Source organism: Petromyzon marinus, unplaced genomic scaffold, assembly GCF_048934315.1.
Source record: "Petromyzon marinus isolate PM22_M1 ecotype Great Lakes invasive population unplaced genomic scaffold, UKy_Petmar_22M1.pri1.0 PM_Scaffold_161, whole genome shotgun sequence".
NCBI lineage: Eukaryota > Metazoa > Chordata > Hyperoartia > Petromyzontiformes > Petromyzontidae > Petromyzon > Petromyzon marinus.
Genome location: NW_027423126.1, coordinates 52,501 through 79,863, shown reverse-complemented (window position 1 = coordinate 79,863; position 27,363 = coordinate 52,501). Strand labels below are relative to the sequence as shown.

The 27,363-nt window shown below is 50.7% G+C and overlaps 1 protein-coding gene across 2 annotated transcripts in view; it reads right to left on the bottom strand.

The window, feature by feature from the left end:
• The window catches only part of LOC116937039 (cyclin-dependent kinase 1-A-like), a 52,210-nt gene that overhangs the window by 4,424 nt on the left and 20,423 nt on the right, over positions 1-27,363 (bottom strand). For both annotated transcript variants that reach the window (XM_076063596.1, XM_076063597.1), the window contains exon 7: positions 3,754-3,895. In XM_076063596.1, coding sequence (XP_075919711.1) covers positions 3,754-3,895 — 142 coding nt within the window. The remainder of the gene's footprint in view (positions 1-3,753; positions 3,896-27,363) is intronic.

The following is a 27,363-nucleotide window of genomic DNA, read 5'->3' as shown; positions in this document are numbered from 1 at the left end:
CAGAGAGACACAGAGAGAGAGACACACAGAGACACACACAGAGAGAGACACACACAGAGAGACACAGAGAGAGAGACACACAGAGACACACACAGAGAGAGACACACACAGAGAGACACAGAGAGAGAGACACACAGAGACACACACAGAGAGAGACACACAGAGACACACACAGAGAGAGACACACACAGAGAGACACAGAGAGAGAGACACACAGAGACACACACAGAGAGAGACACACACAGAGAGACACAGAGAGAGAGACACACAGAGACACACACAGAGAGAGACACACACAGAGAGACACAGAGAGAGAGACACACAGAGACACACACAGAGAGAGACACACACAGAGAGACACAGAGAGAGAGACACACAGAGACACACACAGAGAGAGACACACACAGAGAGACACAGAGAGAGAGACACACAGAGACACACACAGAGAGAGACACACACAGAGAGACACAGAGAGAGAGACACACAGAGACACACACAGAGAGAGACACACACAGAGAGACACAGAGAGAGAGACACACAGAGACACACACAGAGAGAGACACACACAGAGAGACACAGAGAGAGAGACACACAGAGACACACACAGAGAGAGACACACACAGAGAGACACAGAGAGAGAGACACACAGAGACACACACAGAGAGAGACACACACAGAGAGACACAGAGAGAGAGACACACAGAGACACACACAGAGAGAGACACACACAGAGAGACACAGAGAGAGACACACACAGAGAGACACACAGAGAGACACACACAGAGAGACACAGAGAGAGAGACACACAGAGACACACAGAGAGAGAGACACACAGAGACACACACAGAGAGAGACACACACAGAGAGACACAGAGAGAGAGACACACAGAGACACACACAGAGAGAGACACACACAGAGAGACACAGAGAGAGAGACACACAGAGACACACACAGAGAGAGACACACACAGAGAGACACAGAGAGAGAGACACACAGAGACACACACAGAGAGAGACACACACAGAGAGACACAGAGAGAGAGACACACAGAGACACACACAGAGAGAGACACACACAGAGAGACACAGAGAGAGAGACACACAGAGACACACACAGAGAGAGACACACACAGAGAGACACAGAGAGAGAGACACACAGAGACACACACAGAGAGAGACACACACAGAGAGACACAGAGAGAGAGACACACAGAGACACACACACAGAGAGACACACACAGAGAGACACAGAGAGAGACACAGAGAGAGAGACACACAGAGAGAGACACACACAGAGAGACACACACAGAGAGACACAGAGAGAGAGAGACACACAGAGACACACACAGAGAGAGACACACACAGAGAGACACAGAGAGAGAGACACACAGAGACACACACACAGAGAGACACACAGAGAGAGACACAGAGAGAGAGACACACAGAGACACACACAGAGAGAGACACACACAGAGAGAGAGACACACAGAGACACACACAGAGAGAGACACACACAGAGAGACACAGAGAGAGAGACACACAGAGAGACACAGAGACACACACAGAGAGAGACACACACAGAGAGAGAGACACACAGAGACACACACAGAGAGAGACACACACAGAGAGACACAGAGAGAGAGACACAGAGAGACACACACACAGAGAGAGAGACACACAGAGAGACACAGAGAGAGAGACACAGAGAGACACACACACAGAGAGAGACACACACAGAGAGACACAGAGAGACACAGAGAGAGAGACACACAGAGAGAGACACACACAGAGAGACACAGAGAGAGAGACACACAGAGACACACACAGAGAGAGACACACACAGAGAGACACAGAGAGAGAGACACACAGAGACACACACAGAGAGAGACACACACAGAGAGACACAGAGAGAGAGACACACAGAGACACACACAGAGAGAGACACACACAGAGAGACACAGAGAGAGAGACACACAGAGACACACACAGAGAGAGACACACACAGAGAGACACAGAGAGAGAGACACACAGAGACACACACAGAGAGAGACACACACAGAGAGACACAGAGAGAGAGACACACAGAGACACACACAGAGAGAGACACACACAGAGAGACACAGAGAGAGAGACACACAGAGACACACACAGAGAGAGACACACACAGAGAGACACAGAGAGAGAGACACAGAGACACACACACAGAGAGACACACACAGAGAGACACAGAGAGAGACACAGAGAGAGAGACACACAGAGAGAGACACACACAGAGAGACACACACAGAGAGACACAGAGAGAGAGAGACACACAGAGACACACACACAGAGAGACACACAGAGAGAGACACAGAGAGAGAGACACACAGAGACACACACAGAGAGAGAGACACACAGACAGAGACACACACAGAGGGAGAGACACACAGACAGAGACACACACAGAGAGAGAGACACACACAGAGACACACAGAGAGAGAGACACACAGAGACACACACAGAGAGAGAGACACACAGAGACACACACAGAGAGAGAGACACACAGAGACACACACAGAGAGAGAGATGGGGAGACAGAGTGAGTGGGTGAGTGGGTTACTGGGTGAGTGAGTGAATGAGTGAGTGGGCAAGTGAGCGGTTGAGTGAATGAGTTGGTGAGTGTATGAGTGAGTGAATGAGCGGGTGAGTGAGTGAGTGAGCGAGTTGGTGAGTTGGCAAGTGAGTGGGTGAGCGAGAGAGTGGCTGAGTGAGTGGGTGACTGAGTGGGTGAGTGAATGAGAGGGTGAGTGAATGACTGAGTGAGTGAGTGGGTGAGCGAGTGAGTGAGTGGTGAATGAGTGAGTGGGTGAGTGAGTGAGTGGGTGGGTGGGTGAGTGGGTGAGTGAGTGGGTGAGTGAGTGAGTGAGTGGTGAATGAGTGAGTGGGTGAGTGAGTGAGTGAGTGGTGAATGAGTGAGTGGGTGAGTAAGTGAGTGGGTGGGTGAGTGAGTGAGTGGGTGGGTTAGTGAGTGGGTGAGTGAGTGGGTGGGTGAGTGAGTGAGTGGGTGAGTGAGTGGGTGGGTTAGTGAGTGAGTGGGTGAGTGAGTGAGTGAGTGGGTGAGTGAGTGGGTGGGTGGGTTAGTGAGTGGGTGAGTGAGTGAGTGGGTGAGTGAGTGGGTGGGTGAGTGAGTGGGTGAGTGAGTGGGTGGGTTAGTGAGTGAGTGGGTGAGTGAGTGAGTGAGTGGGTGAGTGAGTGAGTGGGTGGGTTAGTGAGTGGGTGAGTGAGTGGGTGGGTGAGTGAGTGAGTGGGTGAGTGAGTGGGTGAGTGAGTGAGTGGGTGGGTGAGTGAGTGAGTGGGTGGGTTAGTGAGTGGGTGAGTGAGTGGGTGGGTGAGTGAGTGAGTGGGTGGGTTAGTGAGTGTATGAGTGAGTGGGTGAATGAGTGAGTAAATGACTGAGTGAGTGACTGAGTGAATGACTGAGTGAATGAGCGGGTGAGTGAGTGTATGAGTGAGTGGGTGAATGAGTGAGTAAATGACTGAGTGAGTGACTGAGTGAGTGACTGAGTGAATGACTGAGTGAGCGAGTGGGTGAGTGAGTGGGTGACTGAGTGGGTGAATGAGTGAGCGAGTGGGTGAGTGAATGACTGAGTGAATGACTGAGTGAATGACTGAGTCAGCGAGTGGGTGAGTGAGTGAGTGAGTGAATGAATGACTGAGTGAGTGACTGAGTGAGCGAGTTGACCGAGCGAGCGAGCGACCGGGCGGGTGACTCACGCTCAGTAGGTCCACCCCGGAAGAGTCTAGCATCTTGACCGAGCTGCCCAGAGATCCACCCTTCCACTTGGGGAAAGACGACTTGAAGTCAGGGAGAGTCTCCACCTCGGCCCACACCTCGTTAGTCGGCGTGCCGAGCACCCTGAAGAGGTCACAGTGAGGGCGAGGGTGTGGGTGAGGGTCAGCAGCGAGGACACGAGTCTATGGGTGGCAGTGTTGAGTCTATGGGTGGCAGTGTTGAGTCTATGGGTGGCAGTGTTGAGTCTATGGGTGGCAGTGTTGAGTCTATGACAGTGCTGAGTCTATGGTGCAGTGTTGAGTCTATGGGTGGCAGTGTTGAGTCTATGGGTGGCAGTGTTGAGTCTATGGGTGGCAGTGCTGAGTCTATGACAGTGCTGAGTCTATGGTGCAGTGTTGAGTCTATGGGTGACAGTGTTGAGTCTATGGTGCAGTGTTGAGTCTATGGGTGGCAGTGTTGAGTCTATGGGTGGCAGTGTTGAGTCTATGACAGTGTTGAGTCTATGGGTGGCAGTGTTGAGTCTATGGGTGACAGTGCTGAGTCTATGACAGTGCTGAGTCTATGGTGCAGTGCTGAGTCTATGACAGTGTTGAGTCTATGGTGCAGTGCTGAGTCTATGGGTGGCAGTGTTGAGTCTATGGGTGGCAGTGTTGAGTCTATGGGTGGCAGTGTTGAGTCTATGGGTGGCAGTGTTGAGTCTATGGGTGGCAGTGTTGAGTCTATGGCAGTGTTGAGTCTATGGCAGTGTTGAGTCTATGGGTGGCAGTGTTGAGTCTATGGGTGGCAGTGTTGAGTCTATGGGTGGCAGTGTTGAGTCTATGGGTGGCAGTGTTGAGTCTATGGGTGGCAGTGTTGAGTCTATGGGTGGCAGTGTTGAGTCTATGGGTGGCAGTGCTGAGTCTATGGGTGGCAGTGTTGAGTCTATGACAGTGTTGAGTCTATGGGTGGCAGTGTTGAGTCTATGGGTGGCAGTGTTGAGTCTATGGGTGGCAGTGTTGAGTCTATGGGTGGCAGTGTTGAGTCTATGGGTGGCAGTGTTGAGTCTATGGGTGGCAGTGCTGAGTCTATGGGTGGCAGTGTTGAGTCTATGACAGTGTTGAGTCTATGGGTGGCAGTGTTGAGTCTATGGGTGGCAGTGTTGAGTCTATGGGTGGCAGTGTTGAGTCTATGGGTGGCAGTGTTGAGTCTATGGGTGGCAGTGTTGAGTCTATGGGTGGCAGTGTTGAGTCTATGGGTGGCAGTGTTGAGTCTATGGGTGGCAGTGTTGAGTCTATGGGTGGCAGTGTTGAGTCTATGGGTGGCAGTGCTGAGTCTATGGTGCAGTGTTGAGTCTATGGGTGGCAGTGTTGAGTCTATAGGTGGCAGTGTTGAGTCTATGGGTGGCAGTGTTGAGTCTATGGGTGGCAGTGTTGAGTCTATGGGTGGCAGTGTTGAGTCTATGGGTGGCAGTGTTGAGTCTATGGGTGGCAGTGTTGAGTCTATGGGTGGCAGTGTTGAGTCTATGGGTGGCAGTGTTGAGTCTATGGGTGGCAGTGCTGAGTCTATAGGTGGCAGTGTTGAGTCTATGACAGTGTTGAGTCTATGGGTGACAGTGTTGAGTCTATAGGTGGCAGTGTTGAGTCTATGACAGTGTTGAGTCTATGGGTGGCAGTGTTGAGTCTATGACAGTGTTGAGTCTATGGGTGGCAGTGTTGAGTCTATGACAGTGTTGAGTCTATGGGTGACAGTGTTGAGTCTATGGGTGGCAGTGTTGAGTCTATGACAGTGTTGAGTCTATGGGTGGCAGTGTTGAGTCTATGACAGTGTTGAGTCTATGGCAGTGTTGAGTCTATGGGTGGCGGTGTTGAGTCTATGGGTGGCAGTGTTGAGTCTATGGGTGGCAGTGTTGAGTCTATGGGTGGCAGTGCTGAGTCTATGGGTGGCAGTGTTGAGTCTATGGTGCAGTGTTGAGTCTATGACAGTGTTGAGTCTATGGGTGGCAGTGTTGAGTCTATGGGTGGCAGTGTTGAGTCTATGGGTGGCAGTGTTGAGTCTATGGGTGGCAGTGTTGAGTCTATGACAGTGTTGAGTCTATGGGTGGCAGTGTTGAGTCTATGGGTGGCAGTGTTGAGTCTATGGGTGGCAGTGTTGAGTCTATGGTGCAGTGCTGAGTCTATGGTACAGTGTTGAGTCTATGGTACAGTGTTGAGTCTATGGTGCAGTGTTGAGTCTATGGTGCAGTGTTGAGTCTATGGGTGACAATGTTGAGTCTATGGTGCAGTGTTGAGTCTATGGTGCAGTGTTGAGTCTATGGGTGACAATGTTGAGTCTATGGGTGACAATGTTGAGTCTATGGTGCAGTGTTGAGTCTATGGTGCAGTGTTGAGTCTATGGTGCAGTGCTGAGTCTATGGTACAGTGTTGAGTCTATGGTGCAGTGTTGAGTCTATGGGTGGCAGTGTTGAGTCTATGGGTGGCAGTGTTGAGTCTATGGTGCAGTGCTGAGTCTATGGTGCAGTGTTGAGTCTATGGTGCAGTGTTAAGTCTATGGTGCAGTGTTGAGTCTATGGGTGACAGTGTTGAGTCTATGGGTGGCAGTGTTGAGTCTATGGTGCAGTGCTGAGTCTATGGTACAGTGTTGAGTCTATGGTACAGTGTTGAGTCTATGGTGCAGTGTTGAGTCTATGGTGCAGTGTTGAGTCTATGGGTGACAATGTTGAGTCTATGGTGCAGTGTTGAGTCTATGGTGCAGTGTTGAGTCTATGGGTGACAATGTTGAGTCTATGGGTGACAATGTTGAGTCTATGGTGCAGTGTTGAGTCTATGGTGCAGTGTTGAGTCTATGGTGCAGTGCTGAGTCTATGGTACAGTGTTGAGTCTATGGTGCAGTGTTGAGTCTATGGGTGGCAGTGTTGAGTCTATGGGTGGCAGTGTTGAGTCTATGGTGCAGTGCTGAGTCTATGGTACAGTGTTGAGTCTATGGTACAGTGTTGAGTCTATGGTGCAGTGTTGAGTCTATGGTGCAGTGTTGAGTCTATGGGTGACAATGTTGAGTCTATGGGTGACAATGTTGAGTCTATGGTGCAGTGTTGAGTCTATGGTGCAGTGTTGAGTCTATGGTGCAGTGCTGAGTCTATGGTACAGTGTTGAGTCTATGGTACAGTGTTGAGTCTATGGTGCAGTGTTGAGTCTATGACAGTGTTGAGTCTATGGGTGGCAGTGCTGAGTCTATGGGTGACAGTGCTGAGTCTATGACAGTGTTGAGTCTATGGTGCAGTGCTGAGTCTATGACAGTGTTGAGTCTATGGGTGGCAGTGTTGAGTCTATGGGTGGCAGTGTTGAGTCTATGGGTGGCAGTGTTGAGAGTCTATGGGTGGCAGTGTTGAGTCTATGGGTGGCAGTGTTGAGTCTATGGGTGGCAGTGTTGAGTCTATGGGTGGCAGTGTTGAGTCTAAGGGTGGCAGTGTTGAGTCTATGGGTAGCAGTGTTGAGTCTATGGGTGGCAGTGTTGAGTCTATGGGTGGCAGTGTTGAGTCTATGGGTGGCAGTGTTGAGTCTATGGGTGGCAGTGTTGAGTCTAAGGGTGGCAGTGTTGAGTCTAAGGGTGGCAGTGTTGAGTCTAAGGGTGGCAGTGTTGAGTCTATGGTGCAGTGCTGAGTCTATGGTACAGTGTTGAGTCTATGGTACAGTGTTGAGTCTATGGTGCAGTGTTGAGTCTATGGTGCAGTGTTGAGTCTATGGGTGGCAGTGTTGAGTCTATGGTGCAGTGCTGAGTCTATGGTACAGTGTTGAGTCTATGGTACAGTGTTGAGTCTATGGTGCAGTGTTGAGTCTATGGTGCAGTGTTGAGTCTATGGGTGACAATGTTGAGTCTATGGGTGACAATGTTGAGTCTATGGTGCAGTGTTGAGTCTATGGTGCAGTGTTGAGTCTATGGTGCAGTGCTGAGTCTATGGTACAGTGTTGAGTCTATGGTACAGTGTTGAGTCTATGGTGCAGTGTTGAGTCTATGACAGTGTTGAGTCTATGGGTGGCAGTGCTGAGTCTATGGGTGACAGTGCTGAGTCTATGACAGTGTTGAGTCTATGGTGCAGTGCTGAGTCTATGACAGTGTTGAGTCTATGGGTGGCAGTGTTGAGTCTATGGGTGGCAGTGTTGAGTCTATGGGTGGCAGTGTTGAGAGTCTATGGGTGGCAGTGTTGAGTCTATGGGTGGCAGTGTTGAGTCTATGGGTGGCAGTGTTGAGTCTATGGGTGGCAGTGTTGAGTCTAAGGGTGGCAGTGTTGAGTCTATGGGTAGCAGTGTTGAGTCTATGGGTGGCAGTGTTGAGTCTATGGGTGGCAGTGTTGAGTCTATGGGTGGCAGTGTTGAGTCTATGGGTGGCAGTGTTGAGTCTAAGGGTGGCAGTGTTGAGTCTAAGGGTGGCAGTGTTGAGTCTAAGGGTGGCAGTGTTGAGTCTATGGGTAGCAGTGTTGAGTCTATGGGTGGCAGTGTTGAGTCTATGGGTGGCAGTGTTGAGTCTATGGGTGGCAGTGTGGAGTCTATGGGTGGCAGTGTTGAGTCTATGGTGCAGTGTTGAGTCTATGGGTGGCAGTGTTGAGTCTATGGTGCAGTGTTGAGTCTATGGGTAGCAGTGTTGAGTCTATGGGTGGCAGTGTTGAGTCTATAGGTGGCAGTGCTGAGTCTATGGTGCAGTGTTGAGTCTATGGGTGGCAGTGTTGAGTCTATGGGTGGCAGTGCTGAGTCTATGGTGCAGTGCTGAGTCTATGGGTGGCAGTGTTGAGTCTATGGTGCAGTGTTGAGTCTATGGGTGGCAGTGTTGAGTCTATGGCAGTGTTGAGTCTATGGGTGGCAGTGCTGAGTCTATGGGTAGCAGTGCTGAGTCTATGGAGCAGTGTTGAGTCTATGGAGCAGTGTTGAGTCTATGACAGTGTTGAGTCTATGGGTAGCAGTGCTGAGTCTATGGGTGACAGTGCTGAGTCTATGACAGTGTTGAGTCTATGGTGCAGTGTTGAGTCTATGGGTGGCAGTGCTGAGTCTATGGTGCAGTGTTGAGTCTATGGGTGGCAGTGTTGAGTCTATGACAGTGTTGAGTCTATGACAGTGTTGAGTCTATGGGTAGCAGTGTTGAGTCTATGGGTGACAGTGTTGAGTCTATGGTGCAGTGTTGAGTCTATGGGTGGCAGTGTTGAGTCTATGGGTGGCAGTGTTGAGTCTATGGTGCAGTGTTGAGTCTATGGTGCAGTGTTGAGTCTATGGGTGGCAGTGTTGAGTCTATGGTGCAGTGTTGAGTCTATGGGTGGCAGTGCTGAGTCTATGGGTGGCAGTGCTGAGTCTATGACAGTGTTGAGTCTATGGGTGGCAGTGTTGAGTCTATGGGTGACAGTGTTGAGTCTATGGGTGGCAGTGTTGAGTCTATGGGTGGCAGTGTTGAGTCTATGGGTGGCAGTGTTGAGTCTATGGGTAGCAGTGTTGAGTCTATGGGTGGCAGTGTTGAGTCTATGGTGCAGTGTTGAGTCTATGGGTGGCAGTGCTGAGTCTATGGGTGACAGTGCTGAGTCTATGACAGTGTTGAGTCTATGGTGCAGTGTTGAGTCTATGGTGCAGTGTTGAGTCTATGGTGCAGTGTTGAGTCTATGGGTGGCAGTGCTGAGTCTATGGGTGGCAGTGTTGAGTCTATGGGTGGCAGTGTTGAGTCTATGGCAGTGTTGAGTCTATGGGTGGCAGTGTTGAGTCTATGGGTGGCAGTGTTGAGTCTATGGCAGTGTTGAGTCTATGGGTGGCAGTGTTGAGTCTATGGGTGGCAGTGTTGAGTCTATGGCAGTGTTGAGTCTATGGGTGGCAGTGTTGAGTCTATGGGTGACAGTGTTGAGTCTATGGGTGACAGTGTTGAGTCTATGGGTAGCAGTGCTGAGTCTATGGAGCAGTGTTGAGTCTATGGCAGTGTTGAGTCTATGGGTGGCAGTGTTGAGTCTATGGTGCAGTGTTGAGTCTATGGGTGGCAGTGTTGAGTCTGTGGGTGGCAGTGTTGAGTGTATGGGTGGCAGTGCTGAGTCTATGGGTGGCAGTGTTGAGTCTATGGGTGGCAGTGTTGAGTCTATGGGTGGCAGTGTTGAGTCTATGGTGCAGTGTTGAGTCTATGGGTGGCAGTGCTGAGTCTATGGTGCAGTGTTGAGTCTATGGGTGGCAGTGTTGAGTCTATGGGTGGCAGTGTTGAGTCTATGGCAGTGTTGAGTCTATGGGTGGCAGTGTTGAGTCTATGGGTGGCAGTGTTGAGTCTATGGGTGGCAGTGTTGAGTCTATGGCAGTGTTGAGTCTATGGGTGGCAGTGTTGAGTCTATGGTGCAGTGTTGAGTCTATGGTGCAGTGTTGAGTCTATGGGTGGCAGTGTTGAGTCTATGGCAGTGTTGAGTCTATGGTGCAGTGCTGAGTCTATGGGTGGCAGTGTTGAGTCTATGGCAGTGTTGAGTCTATGGGTGGCAGTGTTGAGTCTATGGGTGGCAGTGTTGAGTCTGTGGGTGGCAGTGTTGAGTCTGTGGGTGGCAGTGTTGAGTCTATGGGTGGCAGTGTTGAGTCTATGGGTGGCAGTGTTGAGTCTATGGTGCAGTGTTGAGTCTATGGTGCAGTGTTGAGTCTATGGGTGGCAGTGTTGAGAGTCTATGGGTGGCAGTGTTGAGAGTCTATGGGTGGCAGTGCTGAGTCTATGGGTGGCAGTGTTGAGTCTATGGGTGGCAGTGTTGAGTCTATGGGTGGCAGTGTTGAGTCTATGGGTGGCAGTGTTGAGTCTATGGGTGGCAGTGTTGAGTCTATGGGTGGCAGTGTTGAGTCTATGGGTGGCAGTGTTGAGTCTATGGCAGTGTTGAGTCTATGGGTGGCAGTGTTGAGTCTATGGCAGTGTTGAGTCTATGGTGCAGTGTTGAGTCTATGGGTAGCAGTGTTGAGTCTATGGTGCAGTGCTGAGTCTATGGGTGGCAGTGCTGAGTCTATGGGTGACAGTGTTGAGTCTATGGTGCAGTGTTGAGTCTATGGTGCAGTGCTGAGTCTATGACAGTGCTGAGTCTATGGTGCAGTGTTGAGTCTATGGTACAGTGTTGAGTCTATGGTGCAGTGTTGAGTCTATGGGTGGCAGTGTTGAGTCTATGGTGCAGTGTTGAGTCTATGACAGTGTTGAGTCTATGGGTGGCAGTGCTGAGTCTATGGGTGACAGTGCTGAGTCTATGACAGTGTTGAGTCTATGGTGCAGTGTTGAGTCTATGGTGCAGTGCTGAGTCTATGACAGTGCTGAGTCTATGGTGCAGTGTTGAGTCTATGGTGCAGTGTTGAGTCTATGGGTGGCAGTGTTGAGTCTATGGTGCAGTGTTGAGTCTATGGGTAGCAGTGTTGAGTCTATGGTGCAGTGTTGAGTCTATGGTGCAGTGTTGAGTCTATGGGTGGCAGTGTTGAGTCTATGGGTGGCAGTGTTGAGTCTAAGGGTGGCAGTGTTGAGTCTATGGGTGGCAGTGTTGAGTCTATGGGTGGCAGTGTTGAGTCTATGGGTGGCAGTGTTGAGTCTATGGGTGGCAGTGTTGAGTCTAAGGGTGGCAGTGTTGAGTCTATGGGTGGCAGTGTTGAGTCTATGGTGCAGTGTTGAGTCTATGGTGCAGTGTTGAGTCTATGGGTGGCAGTGTTGAGTCTATGGTGCAGTGTTGAGTCTATGACAGTGCTGAGTCTATGGTGCAGTGTTGAGTCTATGGTGCAGTGTTGAGTCTATGGGTGGCAGTGTTGAGTCTATGGTGCAGTGTTGAGTCTATGACAGTGCTGAGTCTATGGTGCAGTGTTGAGTCTATGGGTGGCAGTGCCGAGTCTATGGTGCAGTGCCGAGTCTATGGTACAGTGTTGAGTCTATGACAGTGTTGAGTCTATGGGTGGCAGTGTTGAGTCTAAGGGTGGCAGTGTTGAGTCTATGGGTGGCAGTGTTGAGTCTATGGGTGGCAGTGTTGAGTCTATGGGTGGCAGTGTTGAGTCTATGGGTGGCAGTGTTGAGTCTAAGGGTGGCAGTGTTGAGTCTATGGGTGGCAGTGTTGAGTCTATGGTGCAGTGTTGAGTCTATGGTGCAGTGTTGAGTCTATGGGTGGCAGTGTTGAGTCTATGGTGCAGTGTTGAGTCTATGACAGTGCTGAGTCTATGGTGCAGTGTTGAGTCTATGGTGCAGTGTTGAGTCTATGACAGTGTTGAGTCTATGGTGCAGTGCTGAGTCTATGGGTGGCAGTGCTGAGTCTATGGTGCAGTGTTGAGTCTATGGGTGGCAGTGCCGAGTCTATGGTGCAGTGCCGAGTCTATGGTACAGTGTTGAGTCTATGACAGTGTTGAGTCTATGGTACAGTGCTGAGTCTATGGTGCAGTGCTGAGTCTATGGTGCAGTGCTGAGTCTATGGTACAGTGCTGAGTCTATGGTACAGTGCTGAGTCTATGACAGTGCTGAGTCTATGGGTGGCAGTGCTGAGTCTATGACAGTGTTGAGTCTATGGTGCAGTGCTGAGTCTACGGTACAGTGCCGAGTCTACGGTACAGTGCCGAGTCTACGGTACAGTGCCGAGTCTACGGTGCAGTGTTGAGTCTATGGTGCAGTGTTGAGTCTATGGTGCAGTGTTGAGTCTATGGGTGGCAGTGCTGAGTCTATGGGTGGCAGTGTTGAGTCTATGGGTGGCAGTGTTGAGTCTATGGCAGTGTTGAGTCTATGGGTGGCAGTGTTGAGTCTATGGGTGGCAGTGTTGAGTCTATGGGTGGCAGTGTTGAGTCTATGGCAGTGTTGAGTCTATGGGTGGCAGTGTTGAGTCTATGGGTGGCAGTGTTGAGTCTATGGCAGTGTTGAGTCTATGGGTGGCAGTGTTGAGTCTATGGGTGACAGTGTTGAGTCTATGGGTGACAGTGTTGAGTCTATGGGTAGCAGTGCTGAGTCTATGGAGCAGTGTTGAGTCTATGGCAGTGTTGAGTCTATGGGTGGCAGTGTTGAGTCTATGGTGCAGTGTTGAGTCTATGGGTGGCAGTGTTGAGTCTGTGGGTGGCAGTGTTGAGTCTATGGGTGGCAGTGCTGAGTCTATGGGTGGCAGTGTTGAGTCTATGGGTGGCAGTGTTGAGTCTATGGGTGGCAGTGTTGAGTCTATGGTGCAGTGTTGAGTCTATGGGTGGCAGTGCTGAGTCTATGGTGCAGTGTTGAGTCTATGGGTGGCAGTGTTGAGTCTATGGGTGGCAGTGTTGAGTCTATGGCAGTGTTGAGTCTATGGGTGGCAGTGTTGAGTCTATGGGTGGCAGTGTTGAGTCTATGGGTGGCAGTGTTGAGTCTATGGCAGTGTTGAGTCTATGGGTGGCAGTGTTGAGTCTATGGTGCAGTGTTGAGTCTATGGTGCAGTGTTGAGTCTATGGGTGGCAGTGTTGAGTCTATGGCAGTGTTGAGTCTATGGTGCAGTGATGAGTCTATGGGTGGCAGTGTTGAGTCTATGGCAGTGTTGAGTCTATGGGTGGCAGTGTTGAGTCTATGGGTGGCAGTGTTGAGTCTGTGGGTGGCAGTGTTGAGTCTGTGGGTGGCAGTGTTGAGTCTATGGGTGGCAGTGTTGAGTCTATGGGTGGCAGTGTTGAGTCTATGGTGCAGTGTTGAGTCTATGGTGCAGTGTTGAGTCTATGGGTGGCAGTGTTGAGAGTCTATGGGTGGCAGTGCTGAGTCTATGGGTGGCAGTGTTGAGTCTATGGGTGGCAGTGTTGAGTCTATGGGTGGCAGTGTTGAGTCTATGGGTGGCAGTGTTGAGTCTATGGGTGGCAGTGTTGAGTCTATGGGTGGCAGTGTTGAGTCTATGGGTGGCAGTGTTGAGTCTATGGCAGTGTTGAGTCTATGGGTGGCAGTGTTGAGTCTATGGCAGTGTTGAGTCTATGGTGCAGTGTTGAGTCTATGGGTAGCAGTGTTGAGTCTATGGTGCAGTGCTGAGTCTATGGGTGGCAGTGCTGAGTCTATGGGTGACAGTGTTGAGTCTATGGTGCAGTGTTGAGTCTATGGTGCAGTGTTGAGTCTATGGTGCAGTGTTGAGTCTATGGTGCAGTGCTGAGTCTATGACAGTGCTGAGTCTATGGTGCAGTGTTGAGTCTATGGTACAGTGTTGAGTCTATGGTGCAGTGTTGAGTCTATGGGTGGCAGTGTTGAGTCTATGGTGCAGTGTTGAGTCTATGACAGTGTTGAGTCTATGGGTGGCAGTGCTGAGTCTATGGGTGACAGTGCTGAGTCTATGACAGTGTTGAGTCTATGGTGCAGTGTTGAGTCTATGGTGCAGTGCTGAGTCTATGACAGTGCTGAGTCTATGGTGCAGTGTTGAGTCTATGGTGCAGTGTTGAGTCTATGGGTGGCAGTGTTGAGTCTATGGTGCAGTGTTGAGTCTATGGGTAGCAGTGTTGAGTCTATGGTGCAGTGTTGAGTCTATGGTGCAGTGTTGAGTCTATGGGTGGCAGTGTTGAGTCTATGGGTGGCAGTGTTGAGTCTAAGGGTGGCAGTGTTGAGTCTATGGGTGGCAGTGTTGAGTCTATGGGTGGCAGTGTTGAGTCTATGGGTGGCAGTGTTGAGTCTATGGGTGGCAGTGTTGAGTCTAAGGGTGGCAGTGTTGAGTCTATGGGTGGCAGTGTTGAGTCTATGGTGCAGTGTTGAGTCTATGGTGCAGTGTTGAGTCTATGGGTGGCAGTGTTGAGTCTATGGTGCAGTGTTGAGTCTATGACAGTGCTGAGTCTATGGTGCAGTGTTGAGTCTATGGTGCAGTGTTGAGTCTATGACAGTGTTGAGTCTATGGTGCAGTGCTGAGTCTATGGGTGGCAGTGCTGAGTCTATGGTGCAGTGTTGAGTCTATGGGTGGCAGTGCCGAGTCTATGGTGCAGTGCCGAGTCTATGGTACAGTGTTGAGTCTATGACAGTGTTGAGTCTATGGGTGGCAGTGTTGAGTCTAAGGGTGGCAGTGTTGAGTCTATGGGTGGCAGTGTTGAGTCTATGGGTGGCAGTGTTGAGTCTATGGGTGGCAGTGTTGAGTCTATGGGTGGCAGTGTTGAGTCTAAGGGTGGCAGTGTTGAGTCTATGGGTGGCAGTGTTGAGTCTATGGTGCAGTGTTGAGTCTATGGTGCAGTGTTGAGTCTATGGGTGGCAGTGTTGAGTCTATGGTGCAGTGTTGAGTCTATGACAGTGCTGAGTCTATGGTGCAGTGTTGAGTCTATGGTGCAGTGTTGAGTCTATGACAGTGTTGAGTCTATGGTGCAGTGCTGAGTCTATGGGTGGCAGTGTTGAGTCTAAGGGTGGCAGTGTTGAGTCTATGGGTGGCAGTGTTGAGTCTATGGGTGGCAGTGTTGAGTCTATGGGTGGCAGTGTTGAGTCTATGGGTGGCAGTGTTGAGTCTAAGGGTGGCAGTGTTGAGTCTATGGGTGGCAGTGTTGAGTCTATGGTGCAGTGTTGAGTCTATGGTGCAGTGTTGAGTCTATGGGTGGCAGTGTTGAGTCTATGGGTGGCAGTGTTGAGTCTATGACAGTGCTGAGTCTATGGTGCAGTGTTGAGTCTATGGTGCAGTGTTGAGTCTATGACAGTGTTGAGTCTATGGTGCAGTGCTGAGTCTATGGGTGGCAGTGCTGAGTCTATGGTGCAGTGTTGAGTCTATGGGTGGCAGTGCCGAGTCTATGGTGCAGTGCCGAGTCTATGGTACAGTGTTGAGTCTATGACAGTGTTGAGTCTATGGTGCAGTGCTGAGTCTATGGTGCAGTGCTGAGTCTATGGTACAGTGTTGAGTCTATGGTACAGTGTTGAGTCTATGGGTGGCAGTGCTGAGTCTATGGGTGACAGTGCTGAGTCTATGACAGTGTTGAGTCTATGGTGCAGTGTTGAGTCTATGGTGCAGTGTTGAGTCTATGGTGCAGTGTTGAGTCTATGGGTGGCAGTGCTGAGTCTATGGGTGGCAGTGTTGAGTCTATGGGTGGCAGTGTTGAGTCTATGGCAGTGTTGAGTCTATGGGTGGCAGTGTTGAGTCTATGGGTGGCAGTGTTGAGTCTATGGCAGTGTTGAGTCTATGGGTGGCAGTGTTGAGTCTATGGGTGGCAGTGTTGAGTCTATGGCAGTGTTGAGTCTATGGGTGGCAGTGTTGAGTCTATGGGTGACAGTGTTGAGTCTATGGGTGACAGTGTTGAGTCTATGGGTAGCAGTGCTGAGTCTATGGAGCAGTGTTGAGTCTATGGCAGTGTTGAGTCTATGGGTGGCAGTGTTGAGTCTATGGTGCAGTGTTGAGTCTATGGGTGGCAGTGTTGAGTCTGTGGGTGGCAGTGTTGAGTGTATGGGTGGCAGTGCTGAGTCTATGGGTGGCAGTGTTGAGTCTATGGGTGGCAGTGTTGAGTCTATGGGTGGCAGTGTTGAGTCTATGGTGCAGTGTTGAGTCTATGGGTGGCAGTGCTGAGTCTATGGTGCAGTGTTGAGTCTATGGGTGGCAGTGTTGAGTCTATGGGTGGCAGTGTTGAGTCTATGGCAGTGTTGAGTCTATGGGTGGCAGTGTTGAGTCTATGGGTGGCAGTGTTGAGTCTATGGGTGGCAGTGTTGAGTCTATGGCAGTGTTGAGTCTATGGGTGGCAGTGTTGAGTCTATGGTGCAGTGTTGAGTCTATGGTGCAGTGTTGAGTCTATGGGTGGCAGTGTTGAGTCTATGGCAGTGTTGAGTCTATGGTGCAGTGCTGAGTCTATGGGTGGCAGTGTTGAGTCTATGGCAGTGTTGAGTCTATGGGTGGCAGTGTTGAGTCTATGGGTGGCAGTGTTGAGTCTGTGGGTGGCAGTGTTGAGTCTGTGGGTGGCAGTGTTGAGTCTATGGGTGGCAGTGTTGAGTCTATGGGTGGCAGTGTTGAGTCTATGGTGCAGTGTTGAGTCTATGGTGCAGTGTTGAGTCTATGGGTGGCAGTGTTGAGAGTCTATGGGTGGCAGTGCTGAGTCTATGGGTGGCAGTGTTGAGTCTATGGGTGGCAGTGTTGAGTCTATGGGTGGCAGTGTTGAGTCTATGGGTGGCAGTGTTGAGTCTATGGGTGGCAGTGTTGAGTCTATGGGTGGCAGTGTTGAGTCTATGGGTGGCAGTGTTGAGTCTATGGCAGTGTTGAGTCTATGGGTGGCAGTGTTGAGTCTATGGCAGTGGTGAGTCTATGGTGCAGTGTTGAGTCTATGGGTAGCAGTGTTGAGTCTATGGTGCAGTGCTGAGTCTATGGGTGGCAGTGCTGAGTCTATGGGTGACAGTGTTGAGTCTATGGTGCAGTGTTGAGTCTATGGTGCAGTGCTGAGTCTATGACAGTGCTGAGTCTATGGTGCAGTGTTGAGTCTATGGTACAGTGTTGAGTCTATGGTGCAGTGTTGAGTCTATGGGTGGCAGTGTTGAGTCTATGGTGCAGTGTTGAGTCTATGACAGTGTTGAGTCTATGGGTGGCAGTGCTGAGTCTATGGGTGACAGTGCTGAGTCTATGACAGTGTTGAGTCTATGGTGCAGTGTTGAGTCTATGGTGCAGTGCTGAGTCTATGACAGTGCTGAGTCTATGGTGCAGTGTTGAGTCTATGGTGCAGTGTTGAGTCTATGGGTGGCAGTGTTGAGTCTATGGTGCAGTGTTGAGTCTATGGGTAGCAGTGTTGAGTCTATGGTGCAGTGTTGAGTCTATGGTGCAGTGTTGAGTCTATGGGTGGCAGTGTTGAGTCTATGGGTGGCAGTGTTGAGTCTAAGGGTGGCAGTGTTGAGTCTATGGGTGGCAGTGTTGAGTCTATGGGTGGCAGTGTTGAGTCTATGGGTGGCAGTGTTGAGTCTATGGGTGGCAGTGTTGAGTCTAAGGGTGGCAGTGTTGAGTCTATGGGTGGCAGTGTTGAGTCTATGGTGCAGTGTTGAGTCTATGGTGCAGTGTTGAGTCTATGGGTGGCAGTGTTGAGTCTATGGTGCAGTGTTGAGTCTATGACAGTGCTGAGTCTATGGTGCAGTGTTGAGTCTATGGTGCAGTGTTGAGTCTATGGGTGGCAGTGTTGAGTCTATGGTGCAGTGTTGAGTCTATGACAGTGCTGAGTCTATGGTGCAGTGTTGAGTCTATGGGTGGCAGTGCCGAGTCTATGGTGCAGTGCCGAGTCTATGGTACAGTGTTGAGTCTATGACAGTGTTGAGTCTATGGGTGGCAGTGTTGAGTCTAAGGGTGGCAGTGTTGAGTCTATGGGTGGCAGTGTTGAGTCTATGGGTGGCAGTGTTGAGTCTATGGGTGGCAGTGTTGAGTCTATGGGTGGCAGTGTTGAGTCTAAGGGTGGCAGTGTTGAGTCTATGGGTGGCAGTGTTGAGTCTATGGTGCAGTGTTGAGTCTATGGTGCAGTGTTGAGTCTATGGGTGGCAGTGTTGAGTCTATGGTGCAGTGTTGAGTCTATGACAGTGCTGAGTCTATGGTGCAGTGTTGAGTCTATGGTGCAGTGTTGAGTCTATGACAGTGTTGAGTCTATGGTGCAGTGCTGAGTCTATGGGTGGCAGTGCTGAGTCTATGGTGCAGTGTTGAGTCTATGGGTGGCAGTGCCGAGTCTATGGTGCAGTGCCGAGTCTATGGTACAGTGTTGAGTCTATGACAGTGTTGAGTCTATGGTACAGTGCTGAGTCTATGGTGCAGTGCTGAGTCTATGGTGCAGTGCTGAGTCTATGGTACAGTGCTGAGTCTATGGTACAGTGCTGAGTCTATGACAGTGCTGAGTCTATGGGTGGCAGTGCTGAGTCTATGACAGTGTTGAGTCTATGGTGCAGTGCTGAGTCTACGGTACAGTGCCGAGTCTACGGTACAGTGCCGAGTCTACGGTACAGTGCCGAGTCTACGGTGCAGTGTTGAGTCTATGGTGCAGTGTTGAGTCTATGGTGCAGTGTTGAGTCTATGGGTGGCAGTGCTGAGTCTATGGGTGGCAGTGTTGAGTCTATGGGTGGCAGTGTTGAGTCTATGGCAGTGTTGAGTCTATGGGTGGCAGTGTTGAGTCTATGGGTGGCAGTGTTGAGTCTATGGGTGGCAGTGTTGAGTCTATGGCAGTGTTGAGTCTATGGGTGGCAGTGTTGAGTCTATGGGTGGCAGTGTTGAGTCTATGGCAGTGTTGAGTCTATGGGTGGCAGTGTTGAGTCTATGGGTGACAGTGTTGAGTCTATGGGTGACAGTGTTGAGTCTATGGGTAGCAGTGCTGAGTCTATGGAGCAGTGTTGAGTCTATGGCAGTGTTGAGTCTATGGGTGGCAGTGTTGAGTCTATGGTGCAGTGTTGAGTCTATGGGTGGCAGTGTTGAGTCTGTGGGTGGCAGTGTTGAGTCTATGGGTGGCAGTGCTGAGTCTATGGGTGGCAGTGTTGAGTCTATGGGTGGCAGTGTTGAGTCTATGGGTGGCAGTGTTGAGTCTATGGTGCAGTGTTGAGTCTATGGGTGGCAGTGCTGAGTCTATGGTGCAGTGTTGAGTCTATGGGTGGCAGTGTTGAGTCTATGGGTGGCAGTGTTGAGTCTATGGCAGTGTTGAGTCTATGGGTGGCAGTGTTGAGTCTATGGGTGGCAGTGTTGAGTCTATGGGTGGCAGTGTTGAGTCTATGGCAGTGTTGAGTCTATGGGTGGCAGTGTTGAGTCTATGGTGCAGTGTTGAGTCTATGGTGCAGTGTTGAGTCTATGGGTGGCAGTGTTGAGTCTATGGCAGTGTTGAGTCTATGGTGCAGTGATGAGTCTATGGGTGGCAGTGTTGAGTCTATGGCAGTGTTGAGTCTATGGGTGGCAGTGTTGAGTCTATGGGTGGCAGTGTTGAGTCTGTGGGTGGCAGTGTTGAGTCTGTGGGTGGCAGTGTTGAGTCTATGGGTGGCAGTGTTGAGTCTATGGGTGGCAGTGTTGAGTCTATGGTGCAGTGTTGAGTCTATGGTGCAGTGTTGAGTCTATGGGTGGCAGTGTTGAGAGTCTATGGGTGGCAGTGCTGAGTCTATGGGTGGCAGTGTTGAGTCTATGGGTGGCAGTGTTGAGTCTATGGGTGGCAGTGTTGAGTCTATGGGTGGCAGTGTTGAGTCTATGGGTGGCAGTGTTGAGTCTATGGGTGGCAGTGTTGAGTCTATGGGTGGCAGTGTTGAGTCTATGGCAGTGTTGAGTCTATGGGTGGCAGTGTTGAGTCTATGGCAGTGTTGAGTCTATGGTGCAGTGTTGAGTCTATGGGTAGCAGTGTTGAGTCTATGGTGCAGTGCTGAGTCTATGGGTGGCAGTGCTGAGTCTATGGGTGACAGTGTTGAGTCTATGGTGCAGTGTTGAGTCTATGGTGCAGTGTTGAGTCTATGGTGCAGTGCTGAGTCTATGACAGTGCTGAGTCTATGGTGCAGTGTTGAGTCTATGGTACAGTGTTGAGTCTATGGTGCAGTGTTGAGTCTATGGGTGGCAGTGTTGAGTCTATGGTGCAGTGTTGAGTCTATGACAGTGTTGAGTCTATGGGTGGCAGTGCTGAGTCTATGGGTGACAGTGCTGAGTCTATGACAGTGTTGAGTCTATGGTGCAGTGTTGAGTCTATGGTGCAGTGCTGAGTCTATGACAGTGCTGAGTCTATGGTGCAGTGTTGAGTCTATGGTGCAGTGTTGAGTCTATGGGTGGCAGTGTTGAGTCTATGGTGCAGTGTTGAGTCTATGGGTAGCAGTGTTGAGTCTATGGTGCAGTGTTGAGTCTATGGTGCAGTGTTGAGTCTATGGGTGGCAGTGTTGAGTCTATGGGTGGCAGTGTTGAGTCTAAGGGTGGCAGTGTTGAGTCTATGGGTGGCAGTGTTGAGTCTATGGGTGGCAGTGTTGAGTCTATGGGTGGCAGTGTTGAGTCTATGGGTGGCAGTGTTGAGTCTAAGGGTGGCAGTGTTGAGTCTATGGGTGGCAGTGTTGAGTCTATGGTGCAGTGTTGAGTCTATGGTGCAGTGTTGAGTCTATGGGTGGCAGTGTTGAGTCTATGGTGCAGTGTTGAGTCTATGACAGTGCTGAGTCTATGGTGCAGTGTTGAGTCTATGGTGCAGTGTTGAGTCTATGACAGTGTTGAGTCTATGGTGCAGTGCTGAGTCTATGGGTGGCAGTGCTGAGTCTATGGTGCAGTGTTGAGTCTATGGGTGGCAGTGCCGAGTCTATGGTGCAGTGCCGAGTCTATGGTACAGTGTTGAGTCTATGACAGTGTTGAGTCTATGGGTGGCAGTGTTGAGTCTAAGGGTGGCAGTGTTGAGTCTATGGGTGGCAGTGTTGAGTCTATGGGTGGCAGTGTTGAGTCTATGGGTGGCAGTGTTGAGTCTATGGGTGGCAGTGTTGAGTCTAAGGGTGGCAGTGTTGAGTCTATGGGTGGCAGTGTTGAGTCTATGGTGCAGTGTTGAGTCTATGGTGCAGTGTTGAGTCTATGGGTGGCAGTGTTGAGTCTATGGTGCAGTGTTGAGTCTATGACAGTGCTGAGTCTATGGTGCAGTGTTGAGTCTATGGTGCAGTGTTGAGTCTATGACAGTGTTGAGTCTATGGTGCAGTGCTGAGTCTATGGGTGGCAGTGTTGAGTCTAAGGGTGGCAGTGTTGAGTCTATGGGTGGCAGTGTTGAGTCTATGGGTGGCAGTGTTGAGTCTATGGGTGGCAGTGTTGAGTCTATGGGTGGCAGTGTTGAGTCTAAGGGTGGCAGTGTTGAGTCTATGGGTGGCAGTGTTGAGTCTATGGTGCAGTGTTGAGTCTATGGTGCAGTGTTGAGTCTATGGGTGGCAGTGTTGAGTCTATGGGTGGCAGTGTTGAGTCTATGACAGTGCTGAGTCTATGGTGCAGTGTTGAGTCTATGGTGCAGTGTTGAGTCTATGACAGTGTTGAGTCTATGGTGCAGTGCTGAGTCTATGGGTGGCAGTGCTGAGTCTATGGTGCAGTGTTGAGTCTATGGGTGGCAGTGCCGAGTCTATGGTGCAGTGCCGAGTCTATGGTACAGTGTTGAGTCTATGACAGTGTTGAGTCTATGGTGCAGTGCTGAGTCTATGGTGCAGTGCTGAGTCTATGGTACAGTGCTGAGTCTATGGTACAGTGCTGAGTCTATGACAGTGCTGAGTCTATGGGTGGCAGTGCTGAGTCTATGACAGTGTTGAGTCTATGGTGCAGTGCTGAGTCTACGGTACAGTGTCGAGTCTACGGTACAGTGCCGAGTCTACGGTACAGTGCCGAGTCTACGGTACAGTGCCGAGTCTACGGTACAGTGCCGAGTCTACGGTACAGTGCCGAGTCTACGGTACAGTGCCGAGTCTATGACAGTGCTGAGTCTATGACAGTGCTGAGTCTATGACAGTGCTGAGTCTATGACAGTGCTGAGTCTACGGTACAGTGCCGAGTCTACGGTACAGTGCCGAGTCTACGGTACAGTGCTGAGTCTATGACAGTGCTGAGTCTATGACAGTGCTGAGTCTATGACAGTGCTGAGTCTATGACAGTGCTGAGTCTATGACAGTGCTGAGTCTATGACAGTGCTGAGTCTATGACAGTGCTGAGTCTATGACAGTGCTGAGTCTACGGTACAGTGCTGAGTCTATGACAGTGCTGAGTCTATGGTGCAGTGTTGAGTCTATGGCAGTGCTGAGTCTATGACAGTGTTGAGTCTATGGCAGTGCTGAGTCTATGACAGTGTTGAGTCTATGACAGTGCTGAGTCTACGGTACAGTGCTGAGTCTACGGTACAGTGTTGAGTCTACGGTACAGTGCTGAGTCTATGACAGTGCTGAGTCTATGGGTGGCAGTGCCGAGTCTACGGTACAGTGCCGAGTCTATGACAGTGCCGAGTCTATGACAGTGCCGAGTCTATGACAGTGCCGAGTCTATGACAGTGCTGAGTCTATGGTACAGTGCTGAGTCTATGGTGCAGTGCTGAGTCTATGGTGCAGTGCTGAGTCTATGACAGTGCCGAGTCTATGACAGTGCCGAGTCTATGACAGTGCCGAGTCTATGACAGTGCCGAGTCTACGGTACAGTGCCGAGTCTACGGTACAGTGCCGAGTCTACGGTACAGTGCCGAGTCTACGGTACAGTGCCGAGTCTACGGTACAGTGCCGAGTCTACGGTACAGTGCCGAGTCTACGGTACAGTGCCGAGTCTACGGTACAGTGCCGAGTCTACGGTACAGTGCCGAGTCTACGGTACAGTGCCGAGTCTACGGTACAGTGTCGAGTCTACGGTACAGTGCCGAGTCTACGGTACAGTGCCAAGTCTACGGTACAGTGCCGAGTCTACGGTACAGTGTTGAGTCTACGGTACAGTGCTGAGTCTATGACAGTGCTGAGTCTATGGTACAGTGCCGAGTCTATGACAGTGCCGAGTCTATGACAGTGCCGAGTCTATGACAGTGCCGAGTCTATGACAGTGCCGAGTCTATGACAGTGCCGAGTCTATGACAGTGCCGAGTCTATGACAGTGCTGAGTCTACGGTACAGTGCTGAGTCTATGACAGTGCTGAGTCTATGACAGTGCTGAGTCTATGGGTGGCAGTGCTGAGTCTATGACAGTGCTGAGTCTATGACAGTGCTGAGTCTATGGGTGGCAGTGTTGAGTCTATGAGTGCTGAGTCTATGGTGCAGTGTTGAGTCTATGGGTGACAGTGCTGAGTCTATGTCAGTGTTGAGTCTTTGGGTGGCAGTGTTGAGTCTATGGTGCAGTGTTGAGTCTATGACAGTGCTGAGTCTATGGGTGGCAGTGTTGAGTCTAAGGGTGGCAGTGTTGAGTCTATGGGTGGCAGTGTTGAGTCTATGGGTGGCAGTGTTGAGTCTATGGGTGGCAGTGTTGAGTCTATGGGTGGCAGTGTTGAGTCTAAGGGTGGCAGTGTTGAGTCTATGGGTGGCAGTGTTGAGTCTATGGTGCAGTGTTGAGTCTATGGTGCAGTGTTGAGTCTATGGGTGGCAGTGTTGAGTCTATGGTGCAGTGTTGAGTCTATGACAGTGCTGAGTCTATGGTGCAGTGTTGAGTCTATGGTGCAGTGTTGAGTCTATGACAGTGTTGAGTCTATGGTGCAGTGCTGAGTCTATGGGTGGCAGTGCTGAGTCTATGGTGCAGTGTTGAGTCTATGGGTGGCAGTGCCGAGTCTATGGTGCAGTGCCGAGTCTATGGTACAGTGTTGAGTCTATGACAGTGTTGAGTCTATGGTACAGTGCTGAGTCTATGGTGCAGTGCTGAGTCTATGGTGCAGTGCTGAGTCTATGGTACAGTGCTGAGTCTATGGTACAGTGCTGAGTCTATGACAGTGCTGAGTCTATGGGTGGCAGTGCTGAGTCTATGACAGTGTTGAGTCTATGGTGCAGTGCTGAGTCTACGGTACAGTGCCGAGTCTACGGTACAGTGCCGAGTCTACGGTACAGTGCCGAGTCTACGGTGCAGTGTTGAGTCTATGGTGCAGTGTTGAGTCTATGGTGCAGTGTTGAGTCTATGGGTGGCAGTGCTGAGTCTATGGGTGGCAGTGTTGAGTCTATGGGTGGCAGTGTTGAGTCTATGGCAGTGTTGAGTCTATGGGTGGCAGTGTTGAGTCTATGGGTGGCAGTGTTGAGTCTATGGGTGGCAGTGTTGAGTCTATGGCAGTGTTGAGTCTATGGGTGGCAGTGTTGAGTCTATGGGTGGCAGTGTTGAGTCTATGGCAGTGTTGAGTCTATGGGTGGCAGTGTTGAGTCTATGGGTGACAGTGTTGAGTCTATGGGTGACAGTGTTGAGTCTATGGGTAGCAGTGCTGAGTCTATGGAGCAGTGTTGAGTCTATGGCAGTGTTGAGTCTATGGGTGGCAGTGTTGAGTCTATGGTGCAGTGTTGAGTCTATGGGTGGCAGTGTTGAGTCTGTGGGTGGCAGTGTTGAGTCTATGGGTGGCAGTGCTGAGTCTATGGGTGGCAGTGTTGAGTCTATGGGTGGCAGTGTTGAGTCTATGGGTGGCAGTGTTGAGTCTATGGTGCAGTGTTGAGTCTATGGGTGGCAGTGCTGAGTCTATGGTGCAGTGTTGAGTCTATGGGTGGCAGTGTTGAGTCTATGGGTGGCAGTGTTGAGTCTATGGCAGTGTTGAGTCTATGGGTGGCAGTGTTGAGTCTATGGGTGGCAGTGTTGAGTCTATGGGTGGCAGTGTTGAGTCTATGGCAGTGTTGAGTCTATGGGTGGCAGTGTTGAGTCTATGGTGCAGTGTTGAGTCTATGGTGCAGTGTTGAGTCTATGGGTGGCAGTGTTGAGTCTATGGCAGTGTTGAGTCTATGGTGCAGTGATGAGTCTATGGGTGGCAGTGTTGAGTCTATGGCAGTGTTGAGTCTATGGGTGGCAGTGTTGAGTCTATGGGTGGCAGTGTTGAGTCTGTGGGTGGCAGTGTTGAGTCTGTGGGTGGCAGTGTTGAGTCTATGGGTGGCAGTGTTGAGTCTATGGGTGGCAGTGTTGAGTCTATGGTGCAGTGTTGAGTCTATGGTGCAGTGTTGAGTCTATGGGTGGCAGTGTTGAGAGTCTATGGGTGGCAGTGCTGAGTCTATGGGTGGCAGTGTTGAGTCTATGGGTGGCAGTGTTGAGTCTATGGGTGGCAGTGTTGAGTCTATGGGTGGCAGTGTTGAGTCTATGGGTGGCAGTGTTGAGTCTATGGGTGGCAGTGTTGAGTCTATGGGTGGCAGTGTTGAGTCTATGGCAGTGTTGAGTCTATGGGTGGCAGTGTTGAGTCTATGGCAGTGTTGAGTCTATGGTGCAGTGTTGAGTCTATGGGTAGCAGTGTTGAGTCTATGGTGCAGTGCTGAGTCTATGGGTGGCAGTGCTGAGTCTATGGGTGACAGTGTTGAGTCTATGGTGCAGTGTTGAGTCTATGGTGCAGTGTTGAGTCTATGGTGCAGTGCTGAGTCTATGACAGTGCTGAGTCTATGGTGCAGTGTTGAGTCTATGGTACAGTGTTGAGTCTATGGTGCAGTGTTGAGTCTATGGGTGGCAGTGTTGAGTCTATGGTGCAGTGTTGAGTCTATGACAGTGTTGAGTCTATGGGTGGCAGTGCTGAGTCTATGGGTGACAGTGCTGAGTCTATGACAGTGTTGAGTCTATGGTGCAGTGTTGAGTCTATGGTGCAGTGCTGAGTCTATGACAGTGCTGAGTCTATGGTGCAGTGTTGAGTCTATGGTGCAGTGTTGAGTCTATGGGTGGCAGTGTTGAGTCTATGGTGCAGTGTTGAGTCTATGGGTAGCAGTGTTGAGTCTATGGTGCAGTGTTGAGTCTATGGTGCAGTGTTGAGTCTATGGGTGGCAGTGTTGAGTCTATGGGTGGCAGTGTTGAGTCTAAGGGTGGCAGTGTTGAGTCTATGGGTGGCAGTGTTGAGTCTATGGGTGGCAGTGTTGAGTCTATGGGTGGCAGTGTTGAGTCTATGGGTGGCAGTGTTGAGTCTAAGGGTGGCAGTGTTGAGTCTATGGGTGGCAGTGTTGAGTCTATGGTGCAGTGTTGAGTCTATGGTGCAGTGTTGAGTCTATGGGTGGCAGTGTTGAGTCTATGGTGCAGTGTTGAGTCTATGACAGTGCTGAGTCTATGGTGCAGTGTTGAGTCTATGGTGCAGTGTTGAGTCTATGACAGTGTTGAGTCTATGGTGCAGTGCTGAGTCTATGGGTGGCAGTGCTGAGTCTATGGTGCAGTGTTGAGTCTATGGGTGGCAGTGCCGAGTCTATGGTGCAGTGCCGAGTCTATGGTACAGTGTTGAGTCTATGACAGTGTTGAGTCTATGGGTGGCAGTGTTGAGTCTAAGGGTGGCAGTGTTGAGTCTATGGGTGGCAGTGTTGAGTCTATGGGTGGCAGTGTTGAGTCTATGGGTGGCAGTGTTGAGTCTATGGGTGGCAGTGTTGAGTCTAAGGGTGGCAGTGTTGAGTCTATGGGTGGCAGTGTTGAGTCTATGGTGCAGTGTTGAGTCTATGGTGCAGTGTTGAGTCTATGGGTGGCAGTGTTGAGTCTATGGTGCAGTGTTGAGTCTATGACAGTGCTGAGTCTATGGTGCAGTGTTGAGTCTATGGTGCAGTGTTGAGTCTATGACAGTGTTGAGTCTATGGTGCAGTGCTGAGTCTATGGGTGGCAGTGTTGAGTCTAAGGGTGGCAGTGTTGAGTCTATGGGTGGCAGTGTTGAGTCTATGGGTGGCAGTGTTGAGTCTATGGGTGGCAGTGTTGAGTCTATGGGTGGCAGTGTTGAGTCTAAGGGTGGCAGTGTTGAGTCTATGGGTGGCAGTGTTGAGTCTATGGTGCAGTGTTGAGTCTATGGTGCAGTGTTGAGTCTATGGGTGGCAGTGTTGAGTCTATGGGTGGCAGTGTTGAGTCTATGACAGTGCTGAGTCTATGGTGCAGTGTTGAGTCTATGGTGCAGTGTTGAGTCTATGACAGTGTTGAGTCTATGGTGCAGTGCTGAGTCTATGGGTGGCAGTGCTGAGTCTATGGTGCAGTGTTGAGTCTATGGGTGGCAGTGCCGAGTCTATGGTGCAGTGCCGAGTCTATGGTACAGTGTTGAGTCTATGACAGTGTTGAGTCTATGGTGCAGTGCTGAGTCTATGGTGCAGTGCTGAGTCTATGGTACAGTGCTGAGTCTATGGTACAGTGCTGAGTCTATGACAGTGCTGAGTCTATGGGTGGCAGTGCTGAGTCTATGACAGTGTTG